At 42.7% G+C, this 27,347-nt stretch overlaps 1 protein-coding gene across 1 annotated transcript; it reads left to right on the forward strand.

Moving 5' to 3' along the window:
- Nucleotides 1–4,520: 4,520 nt before the first annotated feature.
- INSYN1 (inhibitory synaptic factor 1) lies at nucleotides 4,521–27,347 on the forward strand. The gene is made up of 4 exons (XM_075273737.1): nucleotides 4,521–4,845; nucleotides 5,227–5,477; nucleotides 15,622–16,105; nucleotides 25,811–27,347. The coding sequence occupies exons 3-4, from the start codon at nucleotides 15,950–15,952 to the stop codon at nucleotides 26,399–26,401; spliced, it is 747 nt and encodes a 248-aa protein (XP_075129838.1). The 5' UTR covers nucleotides 4,521–4,845; nucleotides 5,227–5,477; nucleotides 15,622–15,949; the 3' UTR covers nucleotides 26,402–27,347.

The following is a 27,347-nucleotide window of genomic DNA, read 5'->3' on the forward strand; positions in this document are numbered from 1 at the left end:
GCAGTGTGGCAGCCATTAGCTGACATTATACTGAGTTGGCCCACTATGGGGAATTATACTGTGTGCTGGTCACTAAAGGAGAGTTACACTGTGTGGGGGCCACTGAGGGAGCATCATACTGTGGGGGAACTATTACCCATTGCATTCAGTGTTTGGATTCATTAATACAATAAACATAAGGACATAATGTAATGTTAGTCAATGGAGGGAATAATACTGACTCCCACACTGAATGCCACACTAGTAGCTGTTTGTGTATATTAAAGTCGTAACATGTATTCAGACAAATAGCCTGGCAATAAGCAATAAGCACTTTATTTGTCCATAGTGTTAGCAGACACCACACTGAGTCTGGTACTGCAGCTTAGACACACTGAAGTGAAATCGACTAAGCAACAATACCAGACATAAGACCTAAGCAGTACTGTGACTCGTAACTGCAAAGGGACATCAGCACTCTACTGCACGCTGGCCTCGTACGTCTTATGATTGGGACTGTTCCAGTATACAGATATACACTCAACACATACAGATAGCATTTCCCTGAGGTGAGCCATTTTACAATGCAGGAAGCCCAATTAACTCCGTAATGACGCAGGCTAGTTTGTACATGAGTGTTCGGTGACTTTTTTCATATTTGCTCTCGCCATCTTCCAAAATTCATAACTTTTTTATTTTTCTGTCCACCTAGCTATGTGAAGTCTTACTCTTTGCATGATGAGTTGTACTTTTATTTGCAATCATTTCGGTATATATAATGTTTTGATTAGCTCTTAGGTACGTTTTTTGGGGGTCCATGTCAAATAACAGACAATTCTATAATAATTTTTTGCATTTTGTTTTTATGGCGTTCACTCTGCATTAAAAGCGACATGGCAGCTTTGTCCAGCAGGTCATTACGATTACAGAGACATATTTATATTGTTTCTTTTACTGCTTTTATTTTTTTTTTTAAATGTCACTTTTTGAAAATTACCGATTTTCCTGGGGTCATCGTATTCTGACGCCTATAACTTTTTTACTGTACTGTTAATGGAGATATGTCAGGGCTCTTTATTTGTGGGGAAAGTTGTACTTTCTATTGGTACAAATATTTGGCATGTATGACTTTTTCATCAATTTTTGTTGTTATTTTTTGGGGAAAGCCAAGTGCCTAAAATACATTAATTTGCTCATTGTGGTTATATTTTCCTTTAGGGAGTTCACCATTCAGAATACTTAATGCTATTTTTTAATAGTGAGGACGTATATGAATATGTATTTTTCTAAATATAAAGGTGGGTTTTTTATCTTTTTTATTGTTTATTATTATTTATTTTAAACTCTGTGCGTGGTTGTTTTTACTTTTTATATATCCCACATAGGCAGTCAGGAGGCCATGGCCAAGCCTCCTGGCTGCCATGGCAACTCCTCAGAACCCGCAATCTTATCGTGAGGATCCAATAAGTGAGTGATGGTTGGGCGATCTTGTCCCTGGGCACCATCGATGCCGTGATCGATATCGATCATGGCATCCAGGGGGTTACTTTGTGAAGTCAGAGTACCTTCTGACAGCTTCTGTGCCCATGGCAATAGAGCGCTGTACTATTATGGCGCTATATGCTCAGTGTGACATAATAGTACAGCACAGAACGAGAAGGAGTTAACTACTTTATGGCAAGGCCATTTTTCCTGATTGATGACCAGATACATTTTCTGTTTTTCTCTGTATATATACTATAACATTTTTTCATTAGGGTTATTCAAATAATTTTGCATCTTTTTTTCAGTAACACATAAGGCCACTAGTTGAAAGGACAGACGTCGGACAGTAGGACACACTTACGTAATTACTTTAGCACAATGGGGAAACAATTAGTTGAGTACACAAGAGTAATACAATGGCAGAAGAGAACAAATTAGATGAACCAAAATGCCAAACACATAACCATAAAAAGTTAATTGAAGATAATCAAGAGACATAGTAAGATGAATAGAAAGATACGTCACTGTGCATCTTATTACTTATTCTCATACATTTACAATCAAACTCTGTGTTCTTTGTTTCTGAACATGTCCTTTATATGGTACACGAATATTGCAAAATACGCTGTGAGAATTATGTAAAGTGAAAACCCCTGTTACACAGTCCATTAAAAAACAGACATGTAAATATGCCCAATAGTCTTTTATAGTGTTTTGAAAATCACCATTGTTCTGTCATATGAAGTCCTTGCTGTGAAACCTGCTGGTGCACCTGATGGAAAGATAAAGAACAAAGCAAGAGATTTATTAAAACAAAATATCAACTTTATGTGAATTTTAATGGGTTATTTGCTGCATCTATGTTTTTGATGTTTTTGTAGGGATTAGCAGGACACTTCAACTATGTCATACAGTTGTTACTCTGGGCTTGGCTCACTTCCCCTTACTCCAAACTACTTACATGGTTCATCCCATTTCTGTTATTGAGGCCTATCCTAAGGACCCCAGCTGATCATGTTTACATGCCGGGAGCCACACTGCTCATTCATCATACAAACTGTAGTGGCACATTGTGGTACTACAGCTCTTCCATATTGAAGTGTATGGGGCAGTGCTACAGTGCCTACTCCTGCCGCTACAGTTTGTACAGCGAGTCAGCAGCACAAACCCCAGCATGTGAACACTACCTGGAGCCATGCTATCTCAGTGCAGTTGATCTGTGCTAGTGACAGGTGTCGGACCCCCTCAGATCTAATATTAATGGCCTATCCTAAGGATAGCCCATCAATAGTAGAAACTGGTTAACCCCTTAAGACTAAGGCTCCACTTAGCAAACTGCAGCCGAAAAACACTGCCGAAAAGACCACTGAGGAAACACATCGTTTGAACATTATACAAGACATATTCATCAAAGTACAGGTCATAAAATGCACAATAAGACACACAAAGTACAAGTCTTGGAGCTATCCAACCAAAGACCTAAACTAGTTATCCTTGTAAGATCAATTTCTGGAAGATTATGGTTCCTATCACATGACATTTTCTCTATTTATAAGCAATTTTGTTCCTATTCAGTTGATTGTAAACATAAAAACATTTGGTAATATATACGAGGCTTTTGCATAATCCTCTTCCATCTTATATACAGTACAGTAGGAAAGATATTACTTTGTAGAAGAATTCTAAGTGTTTGGTGTTTTTTTCATTGTAAATCATAAAGAATGCATGGTGGCACCTAACATTGCCCATTATAAGGATTTCTGCTTCTCAAAACACAGTAGCTACTTCCCAGGATGACACAGGCCTTCCAACTGAATAAACTCACCATATTGACTGCCCTGGAGAGGCGTAAAGGCAACTTTTATACAAACTGCTTTCATCCAGTGTAAGCCCAAGAGTCATGCCGAAGCTAGAAGAGGGTCATAGTCCATAATCATGGGATGTACTAGACAACTCCTACTGTGTACTCCTACTAGGTACAGAACCTAGCCAAAACCAACATTTTCCTTACACACATTGCACCTGCAATGGAAATTATAATTATTATTATACACTTTGCATCACTAATTGTTTCATAGCATATGCAGATATCAGTCACGATCAAGCATAACCTGAAATAGATACAATGTCTCTGGGGATGCTAATCTGTCTAGGGTGGAGATGCTGTATATGGCTATCTATAGTCACCTACCTAAGGTAGTTTAACCTTCACCTTGTTACATATGCCAGAACCATTCTTATTGTAAGTGGGACCATTTCTTCCATTCCTACCCTTTCATACATAAGTACAAAACGAGGTTGTCTGCCACCTAGTTAAAGGGCTTTTCCAGACTTATCAATTGAACCTTAGGATAGGTCATCCATTGCAGACCAGCACCTTGGATCCTCACTGATCAGCAGTTTGAACAGACTGCAATACATTTTCAGAGAAAACCAAGCATAGGGCAGCTGAGCTGCGAACAGGTCATGTGACCAATGAGTGTGACATCACATAGTCTGTGAAGCAGAAGCCGTACTCAGGAAGCACCTCTACCACTTCAAGCAGTTGAACCATGGGGGTCCCAGATCCCAAGGATAGGTCATCAATTGCTAAAGCTTGCGAAAAAATATACACACATGCCAAATATATGTTTAGTCTCTTAGAACCCGATATAGTCAAAACCAACGGTATATATAATATATATATATATTGACTCTTTCATATAATAGTATAGTGATATCTGCAGTAGGAGGCAAAGAGGTTAGCAAAAAACAACGTAAAGCTACATGGCCTGACTGTTGATGTGAAATGAGTTAAGATAAACATACTGCAGTTCTTTAGCAGGGGAGGGGTTAATGCAGCAGTACCCTGCAAACCCCTCATACAAGAAGATTTTTTGGGATGTGACACATTCCTTGCAAGGAAATAGTGAATGAAATGTTCTAGTATACAGCACTGGTGACTATGAGAAATTTGGTATTGAAGCAATAGTCGGCAAGTCCATACTAAACAATGTTGAGTAGCTTTCCCTCCTCCATCACTTCCTCCCTCCCCCTCCTCTTCTCTTAGCCAGAGCTGGGGCACACGCTCTGGCCACTGTTCTTGACAAGGGGGAATCCAGAGACACAGCAAGTGATAGCTGTGCATCCCCCATGATAGAAAAAGGAGAGTGAGAGTGTCCCCTCCCACAGGCCAGCCAAGGAAATTGTGAAGAAGAGAAGGCTAGAGAAGAAGGAATGTCGCAGAGGGCTGAAGCATCCAGCATTGAATCAGCTGTGTTACAGCATCAGGACCAGAGAAGGAGAGATGAGGCCTGAGCGCTGTGTCTGCTCCAGTCTGCCAAAGGAGAGAGAAAGGCGAATGCTGAATAGAGGAAACATCGACCCCTCCAACACCGCACGGTGAGCGAAATATTACATAGGACATGGGAAGGTAGGACTATGGCACACATGACAATATAGACATTGAGGAAATAAATATGGAGAGAGTAGAGATGCAGACAGAGCAGGAATGAGAACACATATACAGTATAGATGTTGCAGGCAAATATACATGACTGTAATATTAAGCATGCAAGGAGAAAATAGGAATATACATGAAAAGGAGGTAAAACATGGGATCCTTACAGGATGCAGATGAGCCGTATAAAAGGAATCAAGGGATTTTCTAACACAAGACCATATATTGACTCTAATAGATAAGAAATGGATGGAGAGAAGGACATGGAGTAAAGACTATAGGAAAAGCAGGTGATATTACTAACGTTATATATGTCTACATAGGTCGGAGAAGCTGCTCTTCACTTATATGAACCCCTGTAAACCATTCCTACCCTTGTATATGGGATCTGAATTTGGAAACATAAAGGAAACATTTCTTCTTCTGGTGGCCTTGTGAGAATCATTGGGAGAGAGCTCCCTGTACTGGATTGTGGGTAACGTCGGGGTTCCTCAATGTCATTTTACAACTGAACAAAAAAATCCAGGAAAGTCACTGTCATTTACCTTGTCACATCACCCATGTCAATAAACAGGTAAGAAGAAACTATAATCTGCCGCCACTTCTGGTATAATGTGAAGGAGAGAAGGAGATGGAGGATTGGGGGTGGGGTGATGGGAGAAGCAACCTGTACAGTATGGGTGAAGGCAGAATAGCAATAATCAAAAAGAAGAGTGTGAAGAGTCAGATAATAATCTGACTGTGCCTGTGACACGCATATGTCGTGCCCCCTGTTATTATGTTGAGGCCATGCATGCTCCACTTAACCTTCCTACAGTAGGTCCTCCTATTTCTATAAATAATCTCTCCATAGAAATACATCACTAGCTCTGCATAAACTCATTTTAGCATTGGACAGTCACCAGGATAAACAATTTTAGGGGCTTATATTCTTTATGTGCTTGGATATTCAGACAGGATTGTCATATACATTATTATTCAAAGTGTAAATACCTCAATTTCATATTAATTTATCCCTTTAATCTGGAACTAACTTTGTTAAATCTCACATAATTTACTAATCTATATATGTTTATTTAGGTGCCTTATTTTATGATATTTAGCTCATCATGTCCTTATCTATTATAAACCGTGTCTACCACCACCCCTGATCATATTGAACTGTCCCCACCATGCTAAAGAGCAGAACACAGTGATAAATTACTTACATCTGCTATGTAGGTCACTTTTTTAGATTGGGAGGAAAACAAGTTTTATGCAAATGAGGCAATTGGTGCACTGGAGCACTGCCCTCCCCACTCATACTTCCTATGACATTACCCATACCCCTTCAGCAGCATGGGCTGAAGGCCCGCCCCCAGTGCACCAACTGCCTCATTTGCATAAAGGAAAATGTTTGTTTTGGTACCGTGTTAGCCAGTGGTTATGAAATATGAAAAAAAACAAAAAAACTTTTCAAGTCTTCAGTAGGTGATACCTTTTTTAATGGCTAACTCATAATGATGACAGAATATGACGTTTCGAAGCTTCCTCTGAGCTCCTTCTTCTCAGATATATCTGAAGAAGGAGCTCAGAGGAAGCTTCGAAACGTCATATTCTGTCATCATTATGAGTTAGCCATTAAAAAAGGTATCACCTACTGAAGACTTGAAAAGTTTTTTTGTTTTTTTTCATATTTCATTTGCATAAGACTTGAAAGTAGTTTTTTTTCCATAAATGTTACATATATAACAAATTTATGTGTATCTCTGTTATAGATGAATATGCATGGAGGTGGTGGACTCTATAAACAGGTTTCAGGTCCATAACTTATATTAGTTAAAAGTGATATGTTAAATATGGTCTTATTATTTTAGTACATTTATTTTATTTTCCTGATAGCAAAGGCCAAACATTTAAAAACATCCAGGAATCACAGTCTTGAATGTTTTTACATGTTTTTAGTTATTTATTTTTTCCTGATCAATAAAATATGTTTTGGAAACATTAAGGACTAGTGGTTGTGCGCCTCCATGTGCAGTGTATTCCTTCATCACTTGCATTTTTTATTACTAAAATATAGTATTAGTGAATGTTTCTGTGAAGTTAGAGGAAACTTACTGTATTTATCTTGCATGTTCCTATCATTCATTCTGATAGGTTCCAGCATCATCATGGGGTTGGAGCAGAAGAACCTCACTAGCAATAGTGGAGGCTTTCTGGGGAACTACTTCTCTGCTCTTGTGTTACCCTGATAATTCTCCAGACCTTGTATTACAAATGGCAGGAGATTGGGATGGGGGGATGGGGTTATTCTTTTGCTGTGATTGATTGTGTTCTGAATTCCAGGGACACTTAATAGCATGAATTAACATTATTAGTAATGATAGGCTCAATATTACATTATTGTTTTATACTGTATATCTCGGCTTACAAGTTGGTGTCAGGGGGCATTCACACTTGCGCTGCTGTCCGTCTGCTGTGATTCCGCCGAAAAACAACTTGGAGACGGCTTGCCTACGGTCAGGTTAAAAACATATTCATTTGAATGGATTTTTAAACCAAACTGCTTGAGTCCGTATGCAGCCTCTCCGCCATGAAACTTTTTTTTTTTTTTTTTTGCACGGACACAAAGTCGGACATGAACGGACAGGAAAGCTGCATTTGAGAAATATTATGTCAAATTGTGATACAAAAAAACATTTTTTTTTTTTTGCTATGACTGTTTTGTCATGTTACTTGGGTAACCAGCTGAAAGGTCCCCAAGTATTCATAAACCTGGCCAACTTATTAGAACTTTCCTAGGCTTAGAGAGGGTCTGTCACCGAGTATAAAATACTAAATGCCAATGTCATTTGGTTTTCGCAGTGTCCTGACCAGTTTCATCCATTGATAAGATATGGAAGATTATATGTCATGTATCTCTTATTTACCAGGTGGGCAGCAACCTTTTCTCATTGAAAATAAAGGGTTATCACTAAGGCTGGGCAATTATATCCTAAATCAAAATCACTATTAAATGAACATTTTATTTTGATTACAAGTAATGAATGATTATTTTAGGACCCCGTATGTATAAGCCATGCCTTGTCACTGAATTCTGAACACCCTGACTGGATAGCATACAGTTAGTGACGTATCTTATAGTCAATGGCCGGGTGACTTAGAATAACATGGACGTACAATAATTGATATAATCAATATGATCAAGTTTACATGATTTAATTGAAGTGACTTTTGATTTTGGTTATTTTCCAACCATTTGCCTTAGTTACCGCCCACTTGGTAAGTAAGAGCTAATTTACATATAATATCTTTTAACCCGATGAATGGCTTTTGAAAATAAAAACACCAAACTGGTCAGGAACACAGCGACAAATGATGTATGGCTTTTAGTATTTTATACTTAGTGACAGATCCATTTTAACTAAGTAAATCCAAGCATTTGTAACCACTGGAGCTGTGTATTGTCTGTGCTTTACTAGGCCCATCTTACAGCCTCTTGAACTCCCTATTCTCTACTGTCATTTATCTTTTATGTGACCTTTTCTTTGAATCCATCATTCTTGCTGCTTCTTGTTTTTGCTTATGACTGTTTGTCATGAGATACTGTAGCTTTACTTGCACGCTGGAGGTTTATGGGAGATTTTGATCTTAAAGAGGTGGTCTAAGGTTAGGAAAAGTATTTTGCAGAATAGCGGTGCTCATCTCTATGCACGCCCTGGAATTACAGCTTAGTATCTTTCTCTTAAATGGAAACTCAGGTTGATTTGGGACACTAAACAACTCACAGGTCCATGGAGACCAGGAGTTTAGTGCCCCAAACAACCCTGTTGAAAACTTTTTGTGTCCACATTAAAATAAAGCTTTATATTTACCTGGAGATAAACTCAGTGCAATTCTTCTCTAGTGCTCCCAATTCTGTGTACACCCAGGATTCACTGTGTATATGCTCAAGTTTTCAGCGAATGCACATTGAAGTCAAGATGTACTGCTCTGGCTTCACTGAAGACTTGCGCATGCGCCGGGAGTAAAGATGCCAAGTATGTATGGAAGTTTTTAGGTTTTAATGCAGGCATTAAAGGGGTTGTCTCATCTCAAGGATCTTATCTATACTGCTAGCTTATGTGGATTTAAGACTTTTCCTAAATACATTGCTTTATCAAAACTGCTTTGTTTGGCTACTATCTGAGATTATTCACTTCATTGTTTACACTGCGTTTCCATAATCACGGACCTGGGGATGATCTTATCTCTCCGCCCAGGACAAGTGACATAGCTCCCTGCTCTCAGGAGGGGAGGGGGAGCTGAGTGCTCGGGAGCCAGCTTGTATTTCTGAGCCGTTTATCTCCCTCTTCCAGTTATCAGGCTGCTAATTGATTTTTGCAGATAAGGGCTGAGACAGGAAGTCTGTTACCTCTGTATATAACACAGACCTAAAACGGAGTTTATTGCAAGCTGACTCTTGGTCCTGTAGCATGTAAGTTTGGGATTCTCATCACCTATCAATTCCATCTCTGCTACATCAGCTTCATATTGTGCATCTTCCAGTGATACTGTGCTAATTTATTTACAGCCATCCCTCATTACTGACTGCAAACATGTACTGCTATGAATAGAGCTAAGCAGAGTAAGTGAAACCCACCAATTCACCGAGAAAACCAGGAAGTGAACAGAGCATACATCCTGCTAGTTGTTGAGCAGGCGAGTTGGGAATACCCCTTTAAGACAGCATTGCAACAGTGCTATTTGGAACAAAAAAACACCAGTTTATAATTTGTGGGTGGTTCAGTAATAATAAAGAAATTTTATTTATATAGCGCCAACATATTCCACAGCACTTTACAAATCATAGGGTTTCAATTACAAACAAAATGAGACATTACCATGTAATAAATCAATCCACACAATAGGAGTGAAGCCCCTGCTCGCAAGAGCTTACAATCTATGAGAGTGTCCCAAACTTGTTTGTTTTAAAGAGGGCTTAGTTGCATTACCCACCAAAACTCATAGTACTGGTGCTGTATCCCTTTTTTCTAGTCTCAAACCTGTAAGCTTTCTATGGATTTTGTAAATTGACAAGCAGTCATTTGACTATTATATTCAGTGCTGTTGGATGATTATGGTTGCACAGAGTTCTGTTTGCTGCTTTATTGATTTACTTTGATATATAAGGCTTAGTGTTATTAAAGTACATTATCTCTCACAAAAAGCTCAAAGAAAGGTTCTAAGCTTTAGAAATCCCTCTGTAATATATATTCTTTTTTTTTCCATTGCACCATTTTCATTGCCATGGTTATACTTAGTAAGATGTACACACCATTCGGTAGCCTTGCAATGCCATGCTTTGAGTTTGAATCTGAGTAAAGGCAATGTCTTCAAGTAGTATGTACAGTATGTTCTTCATGTGTTTATGTGGCTTTCATCTGGACTCTGTGGTTCCCTCCCACATTTCAAATAACAGACTGATAGGGAATTTAGAAAACATGGTTTAATTTTGTGCTCGTATGCCCATCCTTGGTGCTTTTAATGGTGGACATAGAACAGCATGGGCGTTCTGACTTGTCATCCTATATGTGGCTAGCTGCCCTGCACCATTTGCTGTAACACCTAGGAACTTTTCTAGCAAATTGCTCTACAGTAAGCTATTTTATGTAATCTAACTGAAAGGCTAACCTTCACTATCCATGCATTTTACCTATTGTTCTTCATTGGTGTATTGGTAGGTACAAAGTATATACTGTGAATAAGAACTTTGTATTGGAGATATTGTGATCTAGTGGTTTACCCATAATAATTTGGATGATTTGTGCAGTAGAAACAAAGGTATTTTAATGACCAAAGATTATGTGTGAATAGGTATCAGGATATTGGTACAGATATGTAAAGAGGGAGCATGATGTGGACAGCCTTGTATGTAGCTTGAAATAAATACCATTGCTGATAGACATATGTCTTTTTTTTACCATAATTATATAACTATTTAATTTGCCATAAAAATGGGTAGCCAGAGAAGGCACAGAGGGGAAGCAATAGATAAATCTGAGAGCAACATTGAGAATAAATTGGTAGGGCGCAAGAGGGAGGCCATAGAGTTGTTTCTATGTAGTCTTAGCAATAAAGAATGAAGAGAGGATTTCCAGGCAAGTTTAATTGACTCAAGAATCGAGAAGGAGAGTATTTGGAAAATGTTTTAGAGCTGGAGAAGGCAGGAGGTGGTGAGGGGTTGGATGTGTGGTTTGCAGTATAGGTCAAAATCAAAGGCTACTCACAATTAGAGATGAGCGAACACTAAAATGTTCGAGGTTCGAAATTCGATTCGAACAGCCGCTCACTGTTCGAGTGTTCGAATGGGTTTCGAACCCCATTATAGTCTATGGGGAACATAAACTCGTTAAGGGGGAAACCCAAATTCGTGTCTGGAGGGTCACCAAGTCCACTATGACACCCCAGGAAATGATACCAACACCCTGGAATGACACTGGGACAGCAGGGGAAGCATGTCTGGGGGCATAAAAGTCACTTTATTTCATGGAAATCCCTGTCAGTTTGCGATTTTCGCAAGCTAACTTTTCCCCATAGAAATGCATTGGCCAGTGCTGATTGGCCAGAGTACGGAACTCGACCAATCAGCGCTGGCTCTGCTGGAGGAGGCGGAGTCTAAGATCGCTCCACACCAGTCTCCATTCAGGTCCGACCTTAGACTCCGCCTCCTCCGGCAGAGCCAGCGCTGATTGGCCGAAGGCTGGCCAATGCATTCCTATGCGAATGCAGAGACTTAGCAGTGCTGAGTCAGTTTTGCTCAACTACACATCTGATGCACACTCGGCACTGCTACATCAGATGTAGCAATCTGATGTAGCAGAGCCGAGGGTGCACTAGAACCCCTGTGCAAACTCAGTTCACGCTAATAGAATGCATTGGCCAGCGCTGATTGGCCAATGCATTCTATTAGCCCGATGAAGTAGAGCTGATTGTGTGTGCTAAGCACACACATTCAGCACTGCTTCATCACGCCAATACAATGCATTAGCCAGTGCTGATTGGCCAGAGTACGGAATTCGGCCAATCAGCGCTGGCTCTGCTGGAGGAGGCGGAGTCTAAGGTCGGACCTGAATGGAGACTGGTGTGGAGCGATCTTAGACTCCGCCTCCTCCAGCAGAGCCAGCGCTGATTGGCCGAATTCCGTACTCTGGCCAATCAGCGCTGGCCAATGCATTCTATTAGCCCGATGAAGTAGAGCTGAATGTGTATGCTAAGCATACACATTCAGCACTGCTTCATCACACCAATACAATGCATTAGCCAGTGCTGATTGGCCAGAGTACGGAATTCGGCCAATCAGCGCTGGCTCTGCTGGAGGAGGCGGAGTCTAAGGTCGGACCTGAATGGAGACTGGTGTGGAGCGATTTTAGACTCCGCCTCCTCCAGCAGAGCCAGCGCTGATTGGCCGAATTCCGTAATCTGGCCAATCAGCGCTGGCCAATGCATTCTATTAGCCCGATGAAGTAGAGCTGAATGTGTGTGCTTAGCACACACATTCAGCTCTACTTCATCGGGCTAATAGAATGCATTGGCCAATCAGCGCTGGCCAATGCATTCTATTAGCTTGATGAAGCAGAGTGTGCACAAGGGTTCAAGCGCACCCTCGGCTCTGATGTAGCAGAGCCGAGGGTGCACAAGGGTTCAAGTGCACCCTCGGCTCTCCTACATCAGAGCCGAGGGTGCGCTTGAACCCTTGTGCACACTCTGCTTCATCAAGCTAATAGAATGCATTGGCCAGCGCTGATTGGCCAGAGTACGGAATTCGGCCAATCAGCGCTGGCCAATGCATCCCTATGGGAAAAAGTTTATCTCACAAAAATCACAATTACACACCCGATAGAGCCCCAAAAAGTTATTTTTAATAACATTCCCCCCTAAATAAAGGTTATCCCTAGCTATCCCTGCCTGTACAGCTATCCCTGTCTCATAGTCACAAAGTTCACATTCTCATATGACCCGGATTTGAAATCCACTATTCGTCTAAAATGGAGGTCACCTGATTTCGGCAGCCAATGACTTTTTCCAATTTTTTTCAATGCCCCCGGTGTCGTAGTTCCTGTCCCACCTCCCCTGCGCTGTTATTGGTGCAAAAAAGGCGCCAGGGAAGGTGGGAGGGGAATCGAATTTTGCCGCACTTTACCACGCGGTGTTCGATTCGATTCGAACATGGCGAACACCCTGATATCCGATCGAACATGTGTTCGATAGAACACTGTTCGCTCATCTCTACTCACAATAGAAAAAACACACACTTTGACATGACATGTTTTGTTTGTAGTACAGTCTTATAACATTGCACGTATAGCAGTGGTTCAAAAGTTTTGTTCTGCAGGGCAGCACAGTTTGGTACAGCTTCATCTGAGCAATCTGCATGTGCCTGAAGCTGAAGAAAAGGGTCCCAAAGTGGAACTGATGAATGGAAGCACTTTATTTGCCTTTAACCCCTTCTTAACATGCGGTGTATTATAACAGGAGATTTGGCGCTTTAACTATAGTGCCCACTCAGGAGCAGAGTGGTCACATTAGATGTGGGGTCTCTGCCGTTCTATCCAGCAGGGACCCAGGGGCAGTGCCTGTGATCAGAGATGACTCTGATAGCATCTAACTATTGAAATGCCATTATCAAATGCATCAATGAGGTGGATCTCACGCTCCGCAATCGCAGAAACTGCCCCATTACTTTTCCCCAATCTAAAGATTTCAGGTTCATGTCCCCCCCAGGGGAGCTAAAAAAATGTTTAAAATAATGAAACGTTCAAATCTTTTCCCTTTTATGTAGCTTACCTATAAATAAATAAAATAAAAAAGAAATGTATTAGACCTTTCCAATCCTGGAGATGCCAGAACTATTAATATATAAAAACAAAGGTAAGAAAAAGCTATGTAAAACATAATACATTCCCCGAAATGATATACATAAAAACTACATATTATCCTCCAGAAAAAGACAACTTACACCAGGGCTCAGCAATCTCTAATGTATCATGTACCAGATTTAAAAAAAAATCAAAGATGAAGCAATCAGTGTGCTACCCAATAATTGCAAGGATGTTGACCCCTACATGAAAGTCATAAAACACACAACATAACAGTAACCAATTAATTGGTTGATTAAACTTCCATTTCAGTGCAATCCTCGTCCATGACCTTTTTTGTGCAAAAATGATTTTTCTCTGATGGATAAGACTTTTGGATGAACACAGAACTCGGGTGATGTGCAGTAAGCCAGCTTTATGGGGTAGAGGATGTCCCTCACATAGCCCAGTCTTATTTGTCGCAAAAACTCATACAAATCTGTCCAGCCTTGTTGAAATGAACAAACGCCTACTTTAGCATGCTCAGCTGCTATATCATACTTTACTTATGGAATTGCTTTAATTGTTGTCCACTGACTGGAGTAGCTCACAGCATAGACACTAGGACGCTACACCTCATGCTTCGGTGTCGGAGATTTCGGACCCTTACCTTACAGCTGTCACAAAATCACAACTCAAAGAAATGTTTGTATTTTTAAAAATTTAGAATTTGTATGAAGTTATATAGCATGAAAAGAAGCTATGTAAGTTTGATTTCTACATTACTGTATCCACCTACAGAATAAAACTAACATATAATTTTAAAACCTGTAAGAAACTGGCACAATTAAATCCCCATTTAGTATAATTTTTGGCTTCCCAATACATTCTACAGAATATTAAAGAGGACCTTTCATGTCCTCGGGCACATGCGGTTTTATATACTGCTAGAAAGCCGACAGTCCGCTGAATTCAGCACACTGTCGGCTTTCCCATTATGGGCAAGGGTTATAACGGCACTGATATCTGCCCACTGTCAGAAGGATGTTCCTGACAGTCTAGTTGAGCTGTGAGGAACGCCCCTCCCTGACAGTACTTATCCATAGTTCTGTACTGTCAGAGGGGGCATTCCTTACTTCTCAGCCATGATGCTAAGCTGTGAGGAACAACCCCCGGCTGTACTTGTCCATAGACAGTGGTTGAGTGGTAAGGAACGCCCCCCCCCCTCTGACAGCACAGAGCTATGGACGAGTACTGTAAGGGAGGGGCGTTCCTCCCAGCCCAGTTAGACTGTCAGGAAGGCCGTCCTGACAGTGGGCTGAGATTGGTAACAGTAATGATATCTCCAGCCCTTGGTCATATAATGGGAAAGCTGCCTGCTTTCTAGCGGTATAAAACTGCATGAGCCTGAGGACATGAAAGGTCCTCTTTAAATGGCCCCATTACGAAGTACAATTTGTCCCACAAATTGTACTACATATGATTCTGTAAACATAAAAATAAAAAAGGCTTTTGGAAAATGAGCAGTAAAAACAAATCTGCAAAAATGGAAAATTGCATGTACTCAAGTGGGTAAGTGATTTTGGTCATTAACAATGAAAGTGGAACCTTTTCAATGCTGGGAGCAATTTGACGTATTATGTCCCTGTATATGTCCTCATATGGCTTCCTAGAATGTTTCACAATATTTCTATTTGCAGAGCGTTGTTTCTCCATCTCAATATATATTTATTCATTTAGTTCCTGGTACTTATGTAGTGACAGCTGTGATTCTGATTGATTCTTCCATACTTGGTAATGAAACATACAATATGTATAAAGAGATTCTTTTAAATATTAAAAAATCCTTTTACATGCATTACCCTCAATGTAACCACAAGCTTTTGCTTCCTTTTTCAGACAGCAGAACTTCAATTCTTCATGACTTGCACAACCCTGCCTCCTACACTTCTGGTGAATCTTCAAAAGCCACTATCAAATATTCCAACTTTTGACTATCTTCTATTCTAACTTATTAAAGCAAACCTAATCTACCAGCTTCATATCCTACCACAGGAATAATTTTATCTGACATTTATTAGCCCTCCTGAAAAGGAGGCTGGGAAGTATTGTGTGTGGCTGTGTATAGGGAGGGGGTGCAGGGTAAAAGGGGGGTTAGACGTTAAGATGCAGAGCTCCCCCCAGAGGAGAGAAGCTGTAGAGGAGGCTGGAGGCCTCTCTCTGAATCATGTGCTCTCGGGGGGTGGGGAAGACCACGGAGCAAGGGGGACGCAGCTGCAGAGCTGGGGAGAGGGAGAGAATTCGAGGCAGAGTCCGGGCAGTGATTGGTCAGCTAGAAGGAATCTTACGGGATCTCAAGGAAGTGGCCAAAGAACTAAGAGAGGTAAGTTGATATTAAATTTATCTTCCTACATGAATTCTTCAGTTTTGTTTCTATTTGCATTTATACCAGTAATAATACAATGCTAAAGTAAACTGGGTACTAAACATCACTTTACAGCAAAAAATATATAGTATGTCAGTAGAGAATGGTATGAATTCTATTAAATGCAATCCTATGTATGAGTCTGAAAGCAGAGGTATAATTGAACGCTCTTGGGTGTCCACATACCATGTGTCAGTTGTAATACTGGTCTTATATGGCAGAAAGGCCAAGTTTACTCTCTATCGAAAAGTTGACAGATACCAATATATTTTAATTTTCTAGAGGATTTCTAACAACATTTTATAGGATATTGATTTACTAATTTATATTAGTACATAATAAACCATAGAGTAAAACCATAATGTAACACTACTGTATATACAGCACTCCGCCTTTTAATTTGAGTGAGGATTTGCTGTTTGGTGCACCCAGTGTATGGCAGCATCTTTTGTAGCTCCTGTTTTTTTCTGGTGATCACTGCACATAGAGATCTGTCAATCTTTATGTTAAAGGTGGTGCTAGGTAGTGACCACAGGTGAAAATTCACCAAATAGTTCATTTGCAGATGAATAAAAATGTATTTTATTGACAGCAAGTTTGCACTTTAACAGATAGAAGGTATGTATTGTCACTAACAGCATCTACATCCCTACTGTGGGGAAATTAGCTCTGTAGAATCAGTGGTACAGACCCAAACAGCCAAGACAGGGACACAAAATATGCAGCAAACCAGTTTATTTAGGTAAAAAACAGAAAAATAAATAAACCTTGACTTCAGGTACAAAATGAGCAAAACAAAATACAGCCTTAACTTCAGGCAAAAACAAAATAAAATCCTGCTCGTCTGAGCAACTAATTAAACAATAATGTTAACCTAACTATACGTGTGGATTACTGCCAGCGACACAAACAAAACAAGCACAATATTGACTCTCTGAACTCAGGGTTATAGGACAGAACCGTACACCTCCTTGCACCCCATGGATCTGCCTTGGAGTGCAGAATCTGCAGCTTTTTTCTGGCCCAGAAAAGAGCCAAGGACACACACCTGAATCTATTGAATTGTACAAATGAATATAATAAGCCAATATAAGCTCACCCCTCTTCCTGGTGCAATATAGTGCCTTGGAAATGCAATTGTTTACTTTCAGTGACATGAAGATGTGCCGTTGACTAAAACATTTGGCCAGTATATAGGGATGGTTTCCATGGAAATGTCAGTTCTCATATTTTAATCTCAGCATTAGGTACAAGCTTGACTCTGCTGTTTATGATCTTCTAAATATATACAAACACATTAACTATTAGTAATAAATTCATTCACACATGCTGAGAAATTTTATCATGTAGAATTTACACATCATTTCTGAAGGTTTAACTTAGACATAGTGGGAACCTTTTAATCACTGTTGTGAATGATAGGAAATGGGTATAGAAGTGTACAGATATCTCCAAGGAATAAAAGGGTCATGACTAGCTATATGAGAAAACTGTTATTTAGTATTAGGGATAACTTGGATTATTTTAGGGATTTATAAAGTTACTCCAGGAAAATAGATGTGATGACATTATCATCTTACATGACTATAACTATTATAAATTTTGAAGTAAAATAAAGAGATCACCATCCACTGTGGAAAATGCAAACAATGAAAACAGATATTTGCCCCTAAGCTATATTACACATCAACATACTATAATAAACTTTCCGGTTTACTAAATGAATGAGTTGCTAAAAAGTGGAAACAACAAAAATTGACTGCAGTATAGCCAAATATGCTAAAATATAACAACTGATACCAAAAGAAGAATATCACATACAGAGCTCTGCATAAATAAGTTCTCCCCAACAGATATGCACATTATCTTTAGTTTCCTTTACTACAAAACACTGTTATAAATGCAGCTCATTGATTACAAACAAGATTTGTGAATTTGCTCTGCTTATACAAAAAAGTAAGTTTCCTAACAAATTCATTCACGACCATGTTGCACAAAGTACACCCCAATGAAAGTTTTAGGCTATATTCACATGAAAGTTAATACTGGATATGTGACATCCGTTTTTTTTTTACTGTCAGTGAATGGGGGCTATTTACATGATTGTTATTTTGATGGTCCGTTGTCACCGGGTCTGTTGTAAGGGGAATCCATGGGTGCCCCTTGGGTGCAAGATGGCAGTGAAAAATGGATACTTTTCACATGTGTTTTGAACCTCTTTCGTGTGAATCCAGCCTTAGGTGCTAAAGCTTAGACTACAAAATTCTAAATATGAAGAATTAAACTACAGATGAGTCTAAATCTTTATTAAACAGCTGACAGTTTACTATAAAAGGGTGTTACTTATAGAAAACCCCTTCCTATTTCATGTTGACAGCAATGGCATGACATAGAAGAGAAATGTCATAAGAACTGAGAAAGAAAATAATTTCTTTACACAAGAAAGGTGAGGGCTACAAGAACAGGAAAGCCTTACTTATGCCAGAAAACTGTAGCAAAAGTAATACAAACATTTAACAAAAATGTAACTGTAACCATCTGATAGAGATGTCCAGACTGTCAACTGAAGTTAACACCTAAAAAGGGGCCAATCCTGATGAAGGGTTGTAGAAAATAACCATGCAAGTCACCATGCAGAGCACTTAGCTAAAGACATAGAAACCCAAACTGGATGAGTGTCATCCAACAACACGGGATGTACTGCAGAGAAATGGCATGCATGGATGTTTCCTACAAAGGAAGCCTCTACTAAAACCCATGCAGAAAAAAGCCTGCCAACAATTTGCCAGGCCCCATGCTGAAAAAGATGAAGATAAATGAGATCAAGATAAGTATCACAAAGGTGAGGAGTACAAAGAAAAATGGTGCCTACAGAGGAACATGGTGGCAATGTCCTTATGTGGGTCTACATGAGTGCTGCTGGTGTTGGTGAGAAGCATTTCATTTATGGTATCCTGAATTCACAGATATACTGCCCTATATTGAAAGGAAAGATACTACCATCATGCCATTCCCTTGGTTGTCATGCAGTTTTCCAACATGACAACAATCATCTAAAACACACATCGAAGGCCACTGTTGAACTTCTGAAGAAAAACAGGGTGAAAGTGATTCAGTGACCAACGATGTCCCCTTATCTATTCCAATTGAACACCTATGGGGAATTGTGAAACTATGGGGAAACTATGGGGATAGTTTAAGCATTACTCTCCACTCAACTCTAAAATAGGTCATTCTTAGAGATATGCAATATGTTACCAACTTGCGTATTTCATGCCTAGAAGGCTTGGTGCTGTCATCAAAAATCACAGAGTTCATACAATATTAGATGTAGTAGTTTTCATGTGGGGTGTATTCATTTTTGCATCAACTAATTTGAGTAAAGTGGAAGAGTTTGTAATCTGAGTTATATCATTAACCTTACTTTCATGTCATAGGTTAAACCAATGTTCTATAATACTCAGTCTTGTCAAAATTTTGGAAATTGTTCTTGTGTTCAGTGAGATATTGATTACAATCTTACTTTTCAAAGGGGATGTATTCATATATATGCTGAGCACTATAAATAGCATTGCTGCAAAGCTCCATTGCAAAATATCACATTGAAAGCAATTAAGACGTGTATATGTCACTAGAAAATGCAGAATGGAATCACCCTTTCCCTATCACATTTTGTGCACTGTTGTCAAAGGATACGACCTGTAGTCCGTCTTCATTCAGGTCGAGCATGCTCAATTTCTCTTTGACTTTCCTAAGGTTGCTTATTAGATGAGGGCTACATAAACATTCATGTGCCGTCTTAATAGATGGAATATGTGCACTGCATGAGTGATTTCTGGCCAATTAGGAATCGCACAGAGCAAGGTGCACCAGAGAAAGAAAGATTATGAATGATAATCTGTTTTCCCTTAGCCCAAACAGCAGCACAACTGGGGTATTCCTGCCCCTATGAGCTGTTAGGACAGGTGGAATTTTTAATTACCTAACAGCTTTTGACCCCTAGGAGGCCGGAAGACATGCTCCTCCCTTGTGTTAGTAACAAGTATGATATACAGAGAGCAATTTATGCCAAGAGCTACACACACATACACAAAATCTGTACAATAGCACCTCTTAGGGAGGGAGCCTTATGCTGCTGTTTGGGCTAAGGGAAAACAGATTATCATTCATAATCTTTCTTTCCCCTTACGCCCAACAGCAGCACAACTGGGGATTTAGCAAGTATTATCTCCCCTAGGGCGGGACCTCCTGGCAGGCTGATGCCAAGACGGAGTGCCCAAATGCTGTAGCATCGGCCGTACGCCAGTCCAATCTGTAGTGTTTGGCAAAAGTCAGCTGTGAGCTCCAAGAGGCTGCAGCACATATCTGCTCTAGAGAGAGGAACCGTGTTTCTGCCCATGATGTCGCCACTGATCGGGTGGCATGGGCTCGTAGGAAATCTGGAACAGGAAGATTGTGAGCCCGTAGGGAACAGCTGATAGCTTCTCTGATCCATCTAGACAGGGTTACCTTTGATGCTTTAGCGCCTCTATTGTGGCCAAACACATTAACCAGAAGATTCTCTGATCTTCGGAACGGTGCTGTACGGTCCAGGTAGATACGTAGTGCTCTTACCAGATCCAGTGTGTGTAGCTTCTCCTCCTGCTCAGTGGCAGGGGAGGGAAAGAAACCCTGTAGGGTGATCACTTGATTGGTGTTCTGAAGTGTGGGTACCTTCGGCAAGAATCCTGGGACGAACCTTAGCTGTACCCTGTCAGAGAAGAAGGTTATGAAAGGTTCGGAGGCCGCTAGAGCCTGCAATTCGCCAACCCTCTTGGCGGAGGTTATTGCCAACAGAAAGGTCACTTTAAATGACAGGTACTTCCAGTCCACTTCAGATAATGGTTCGAAGGGGGGCGCACATAGCCCTTGTAGAACCGCGGCCAGGTCCCACCTGGGAACAGGGGGCCGTACCTGGGGGCAGAGCCTGGCAGCCCCCCTAAGGAACTGTTTGACAAGAGGATCTTGTGATAACCGTGTCTCCAGGAGAGCAGATAGAGCTTACACTTGAACCTTGAGGGTGGCAGGTGCTAGTCCTCTCTCCAGGCCGTTCTGTAAGAACTCTAGGACTGCATCTCTGTCTGGATCGCGGTGGCTGCCTGTACACCAATCTCGGAATATCCGGGCGATCCTTTGGTAGCTCTGATTGGTTGCCTCTGCTCTTGAATGGACTAAGGTACTTAGCACTCCCTGGGACAATCCTCTGTCTGCACGTATGGCGTGGTTAGCCTCCAGGCAGTGAGGTTGAATTTGTCTAGGCCCAGGCACGGCCGACTGTTCAGTGACACCAGGTTCCTGACTGGTGGAAGCCTCCAGTAGTTCCCCCGACTCATAAGGATAAGGTCGGTGAACCATGCCCTTTTTGGCCAGAACGGCATGATCACTATTGCCGAAGTCTGGTCCTGCCTGAGGTTCGCCAATACCTTCGGTATCATCGGGATGGGAGGGAACACGTATGCCAGTTCGAACCTCCATGGTATTGACAGGGCATCCACAGCCAAAGGGTTGTCTTCCCGGTACAGGGAGCAAAACCTTTCTACTTTGGCATTGTGTTGGGTGGCCATCAGATCCACCTCGGGGAGACCCCACCTCCTGGTCAGGTAGTGGAAGATGTCCTGATTCAGGGACCATTCGCCTGCGGTCGACCGGCCTCTGCTGAGTTGATCCGCTAGGATGTTCAGGCGGCCCTGGATATGTACCGCAGCCAGCTGGGAGAGATTTCGTTCTGCCCAGGAGAAGATCAGGTTGGTGACTTGCATGAGCGAGGGGGACCTGGTTCCTCCCTGCTTGTTGATATAGTGGACTGTCGTCAGATTGTCTGATCTTACTTTGACCGCTTTCCCTCGTAGAAGTGGTGCAAATGACAGAAGGGCTCGATGAACTGCGGTAAGCTCGCGCCAGTTGGATGAGTGCGTCCTCTCCCGCTGATTCCATGTACCTTGAACCGGGGTCTCCCCCAGATGAGCTCCCCAGCCTGTGAGGGAGGCATCTGTAGTCAACAGGGTCCAGGCGGGCTGGACCGAGGACTTCCCATCTCGCAGATGGGTCCACCAGGGCAAGGTTTGCCGGGTGCTGATGGTTAACTGGATTGGCTTCTGTAAACCTGAAGGACTGTGATTCCAGACTCTCAAGATCTCGTTCTGTAGAGGGCGCATATGCCATAGGGCCCAAGGAACTGCATCTAGGGCAGCGGACATCAATCCAAGGACCTTCATAGCCGTCCTGATGGTGACCTTCCGTGTGGAAGACGAATGATGTGCTGCCCGAGCAATTTTCCTTTTGCGAGGAGAGGGTAGAGAGACCGTCATGTTGAGAGAGTCTAGAATAAGTCCCAGGAACTGAACTCGTGTTGATGGCACCATCACTGACTTCTGCCAGTTTACCAGCCACCCCAGCTTGTCTAGTAGAGCTACGACGGTCTGCACCTGCGTGGTAAGAACCTCCTTTGAATGAGCCTTCAGAAGCCAGTCGTCCAGGTACGGGACTATGAATATGCCTTGAAGGCGCAGGGTGGCAGCGACCGGAGCTATAACCTTTGTGAAGGTGTGGGGGGCGGAGGATATGCCGAACGGGAGGGCTGCGAACTGGAAGTGCGCCTCTTTCCCTTGTATGTCTACGGCAATCCTTAGGAACTTTCGGTGTGCCAGAAAGATGGGTACGTGGAGGTAGGCGTCCTTCAGGTCCAGAGTGATGAAGTGATCTCCAGGGTGCATGAAAGGTAGTACTGACCTTATGGTTTCCATGCGAAACCGCAGCCTGCGGATGAAGTGATTCAGATACCTGAGATCGCTGATCATATGCCACTCGCCTGATGGCTTGGGGACCAAGAAGACTGGAGAGTAGACGCCTGTGCCTTGCTCTGCGCGAGGAACCATCTCTAGTGCGGCCTTGTCCACGTACTCCTGAATCAATCTCTCCAGATGAAGTTGTTTGGGGCCCTGAAGAGGGCGGGTTCTTACCATCTTCTCTGGCGGCTGGGAAACAAAATTAATTTTATAGCCTTCCTGGATCGTCTGGATGACCCAGGGGTCCCGAATATTCTGCCGCCAGGCCTCCACATAGTGGGAAAGACGACCGCCCACCCCAGGGAAGGGGGGGGTGTACTGAGAGGGAATTAGAAGGGGGCATTCTTACGGCCACGAGATGAGCCCCGACCTCTTCCTCTCCCGGATCGCCGCTGGCCTCTGGTGCCTCTTCCTCGAAAGGAGGTACTCCGACCTTCAAGGGGCTGTGGCAGATTCTTGCCCTTGGAGTCGGCCCAGCCTTCCATGATGTGGTCGAGCTCCCTTCCGAACAGCCGTCCGGGCTTGAAGGGGAGACCACAGAGGCTATTTTTGGAAGTAAGGTCAGCCTTCCAGGGCTTCAGCCATAGGGGTCGGCGAGCCACAGTAGCCAGTGCCATGGATCTAGCCGCCAGACGGGTCTGAAAGTGGGTAGCCTCTGTCAGGTGATCCACCAACAGCGTGATGTCGGACACTGCCGCGAGGAGATCATCACGATCCACGCCGGAATCGATGTCCTTGGCCAGGGATGACAGTTCTGCGCGAAAGCCAGTTGCTACCTCATTCGCGACCATGCCCAAAGAGGCCTGGGCAGAGGCGGACGAATATACACGCCTCAAAGATCCTTCGACTCGGCGATCCATGGGGTCCCTGAGGCCCGAGCCGTCCTCTGATGGAAGGATGGAGCGCCTTGATAACTTGGCCACGGCGACGTCCACCTTTGGTGGGGGACCCCACGCCTTTAGTTGACTTTCAGAGACGGGAAAAAGTGCCTTGAAGCGTGTGGATGGTGCAAAGGATCTCTCCGGGTGCCTCCATTCGCCCTCCATCAGGCGGAGCATCTCCAAAGTGGGCCTGAAGGTACGAGACCTACGGCTAGAGCCTTCCCCGCCTTCCCGGTCTCTGATTCTTAGGGTCTTGAATACTCTGGACATTTTGTCCAGGGGAAAAATCTCCTTCTCCTCCTCCGTACTAGAAGACGACTCCACATCCCTGAGGCGCAGCTTTTCCAGAGGCGGCAGGGACAATTCACAATCCAGCCGTGGCCTCTTGGCCAGGGAGACGGCTTCCATCCTTTTCATGGAGTCCTGGACGTACCCCTTCACCCAGGAAACCATCTCTCGCATGGGAGTTGTTTCAACAGAGGGGGCCCTGCACCCCTGACAGAACCGATATTGGGAGTCATCAGGCAGCGGCACTCTACAGGAAGCGCACGCCAGATGCTTCCTTTTGGAAGCAGCCTTCCTTCTAGGAGGAACAGTGGAGGAAGAAGAAGACATTCTGAGGAGGAAGAAAAGGATACACTAACCACTTACTGCCCCCAGAGATGCAACTCCCCAACCTCCCCCCCCCGGCCATGTCCACCAAACCTTAGTCAATCAAGACAGCTCTCCAGCAATGAAATGACCAGGGAGCTTCACCAACTGATGTGCTTGCAACCGGAGCGACAAGCACTAACTGAAGCTCTAGGGGGACTTAAATAGGCCAGGGGGCGGGGTTTTGCCCGGAGCCCCGCCCAGGGGGCAGGGGCTACAACGGAGCTAGAATCTCCATGAGAAAAGGGGAGGGGGGAAGACGGGGGGGGGGATCCGACTCAGGTATGGTCCCAAGGACCGGGGGACCCCCCCCCCCCCCGAACTACCACGGCAATGCTCATGTCTAGGGGTTATTCTCTTTCCGTCCGCCGCGAGACCCGCGCACTGCGCATGCGCAGCGGACCCTGCTAGACGGCGGACCCGAGGAACCTGAGAAAGGTTCCTAGGTCTAGCGTTCCTATACCCGGGGAAAGCCCCGACCCGGCGCGCCAGCCAGACAGGAGCGCGCACGAGCCGGGAGGGTCCCCGCCGGGAGAAGAGGACCCCTGCTGAAAAAAGAAGAGGATGTCCAAGAAAAAGATCTTCCGCTGTCAGGTACGGATGGGGGAGAGTAGTGGACCCCTATAGGAGGTCAGAACACCTGCTCCCCCCCAACCACCTGTCCTGTCCCACAGGACAGAAAAAAACACAAGGGAGGAGCATGTCTTCCGGCCTCCTAGGGGTCAAAAGCTGTTAGGTAATTAAAAATTCCACCTGTCCTAACAGCTCATAGGGGCAGGAATACTCCAGTTGTGCTGCTGTTGGGCGTAGGGGGAAATATAGTTTTCACTAGTAAGCAGACATTCACATACTGAACAGTAAGGCCATTGCTAGTTGAAAATTAAGTGGTGTGATTTGGGTGCATATCTTAAAAGAGAGGGCACTTAGGAGGTGAGTAAAAAAATAAAGTTTTCTTAAAAAAAAGTAGTATGTTGGGAAATTCCCTTTCAATTTTTTTTTTTTTTTTGAAGGGGGGGGGGGGAAGGGGGTTGAGCCAAAGCCAGGAGTGGATTTAACATAAGGGAAACTGATAAGTTTTTCCTTTATATTTCCCATACCTTTTCAAGCAAGTCTTAGCCTTGGCTCAAAAAAATGCTTCAAAACCTGCAAGAAAAAAAAGATTTTTTGCAACGTGGGGCGTTAGCCTATGGGTTCTAGAACATTTAGTAGAACATTAATACTAAAACTTGTACACAAAGTATGGAGCTTTTTGTAACAATGTTTACTTGATGGAAACAACAATGTAACACATTGTATGTTTGTTTCAGGTGGTGGAGCAGATAGACAGACTTACTTCGGACTTTGAGTTTGAGCTGGATGCTGATGACTGGACCCCAGGAACTGTTAGTAGCACATCAAGCAGTGAAAAAGGAGGTCCTCTCTGTGATCTGGGACCCCTGGATTTCCTAAGTTCAGACAGCTGGGAATTCTGTTCTTTTCTAGAAGCCTCTACCCCATCTGACTCTGGAGATGGCTCAGACCGTCCTCCTGACTTTAGGTTACTTAATGGTGGGGCTACTCCCAATGGTCCAGATTCCTCAAGTGAAGAAACGCCCATCCCACCACAGAAGCCCCTACCAACAAGAACCCCTGGCTCTAGAGACCGAGTAAGGTTCAGTGATAAAGTTCTGTACCATGCACTATGTTGTGATGACAGTGAAGATCCCCCATATGGCCAAGACACTCCTCGAGAACCTCCTAGGCCTACCGTACCTTGTAATGTTATACGAAGCAGTAAAGGAGGAATGACTGGAGTCAAAAGGGGCACAAGGAACTGTAGTACCCAGACTGTTTGCGACAAGAGTACTCAGACTGTGCTACCATATGTGCCAAAAAAAGGAAAGAAGGAGCAGAGTTAAAAATGGAAGGGGTGTTAAAGCGTAGTGAATAGTCAATGTAGAGACATCTGGGACAGTAATCATAGTCCAACTGAATTCCAGAAATTGTTAATATATTTCTTGAACAGATGAATGAGTGGAATGTCTGAATGGATGAAATAGATCAGAAAGGTTTTTATGCAGAGAAAGAGAGCAGTGTGAACAACTGATTTAATAGGTGTCATGTTGACATCTCTGCACACTAATATAATATGGGCAATATATGGTGCACTTTTTAACCTTTCTTATGAACTAGGGGAAGGGGGCACTAGTGCGTGTCCCTTCATAACCCACCCTGTAACCTCACATATCCTGCTGTGACCTCACGTCTTTCTGTCCCTGCGCCAGCAAACTCTTCACCTAACATGTATACAATTAAAGAGGATAAATAGCAAGTTTTAAGTGTAATGTGTCTTTGTCTCTATCAAGGTAGAAAATCTTTAGCCCTATTCATGTTGTTATAATATATAAAGGGCCACAGCAATAACACAAGCTCATCGTATTAGAGGGAAACGCTCTCATCAAAACAAGTATCCAATATCTGATGTAATTGCTCTCCAAAGGTCATTATACTTTCGGCTGCACCCTACCAATTTTATAGCAGCAATGCATTTCCAGACTATTAACCTTCAAACACTCCACTTACCATATAGCTCCGCTCTCCTGAGAAATTGAAAGTAAAGATGCATGCAAGAAATGAGATTAGCAGTAGAAATCTAGTAATAAATGTGTTAAATTGCAAGAAAATTAAATTGTGCTTTTGTACACAAAATATCTTTCTAACAATGCACTGAAAAATCATAGTCCAGAAAACCTATTGTGTATATTTACTGTATATAACATGGTAGATACTGTACAGTGTAGAGTGTATGTATATAACATGGTATATTATGTCTAGGTACATAGAGGTATTATAGGGAGGGCTGCA

This window comes from Leptodactylus fuscus, chromosome 5, assembly GCF_031893055.1.
Source record: "Leptodactylus fuscus isolate aLepFus1 chromosome 5, aLepFus1.hap2, whole genome shotgun sequence".
In the NCBI taxonomy this organism is placed as follows: Eukaryota; Metazoa; Chordata; class Amphibia; order Anura; family Leptodactylidae; genus Leptodactylus; species Leptodactylus fuscus.

Bases quoted from the DNA above. Each gene is read 5' to 3' on its own strand.
- INSYN1 (XM_075273737.1), top strand. From the start codon at position 15,950: ATGTGCTCTCGGGGGGTGGGGAAGACCACGGAGCAAGGGGGACGCAGC. The intron at 16,106-25,810 runs GTAAGTTGATAT...TGTTTGTTTCAG, and splicing joins TGGCCAAAGAACTAAGAGAG to GTGGTGGAGCAGATAGACAG.